Raw genomic sequence first — 505 nt, forward strand, 5'->3', positions numbered from 1 at the left:
CGACGCTCTCGCGGCATAGGAGGCACTTCTTGACCCTCGGGGCGCAGGCGTTGCAGCAGGTGACGTGGCCGCAGGGCCCGAAGAGGACCTCGCGCTTGGCGTCCGAACATACGAGGCACTCGTCGATACCCGTTGATGGGACTGCGCTCTCGATGTCGTGGCTGCGGACAAGTGACGATTAACTCTTTCTCTCTTTCTCTCTCTCTCTCTCTCTCTCTCTCCCTCTCTCTATCTTCCTATCTATCTCGCATGGACATAGGACGTTGTAGGGCGGTGGGGACGTCGAGGTTGGTCACGCGGATAAGGTCTCTCTCTCTCTCTCTCTCTCTCTCTCTCTCTCTGTGTGTGTGTGTGTGTGTGTGTGTGTTGTTTGTTAATTTGATTTTTCTCGTGCTATCGACTCGTTTCACCGCGTTAATTTTTAAAGTTGAGCTAGCGTCTAGGAGTCGCTGAGCTCGCGCGCATCGCGCTCTTTTGGCTTTGTGCGTTAAGCGAGCGAAGCAAA

General features: G+C 54.5%; 1 protein-coding gene across 1 annotated transcript in view; it reads right to left on the reverse strand.

Annotated features, from left to right (window-relative positions):
- Nucleotides 1-505, reverse strand: part of mib1 (E3 ubiquitin-protein ligase mind bomb 1) — an 88,814-nt gene that overhangs the window by 3,947 nt on the left and 84,362 nt on the right. The window contains 1 exon segment of the mRNA XM_011507858.1: nucleotides 5-161. Coding sequence (XP_011506160.1) covers nucleotides 5-161 — 157 coding nt within the window.

The sequence above is a fragment of the Ceratosolen solmsi genome, unplaced genomic scaffold (assembly GCF_000503995.2).
Source record: "Ceratosolen solmsi marchali unplaced genomic scaffold, CerSol_1.0 scaffold1, whole genome shotgun sequence".
NCBI classification, from domain to species: domain Eukaryota; kingdom Metazoa; phylum Arthropoda; class Insecta; order Hymenoptera; family Agaonidae; genus Ceratosolen; species Ceratosolen solmsi.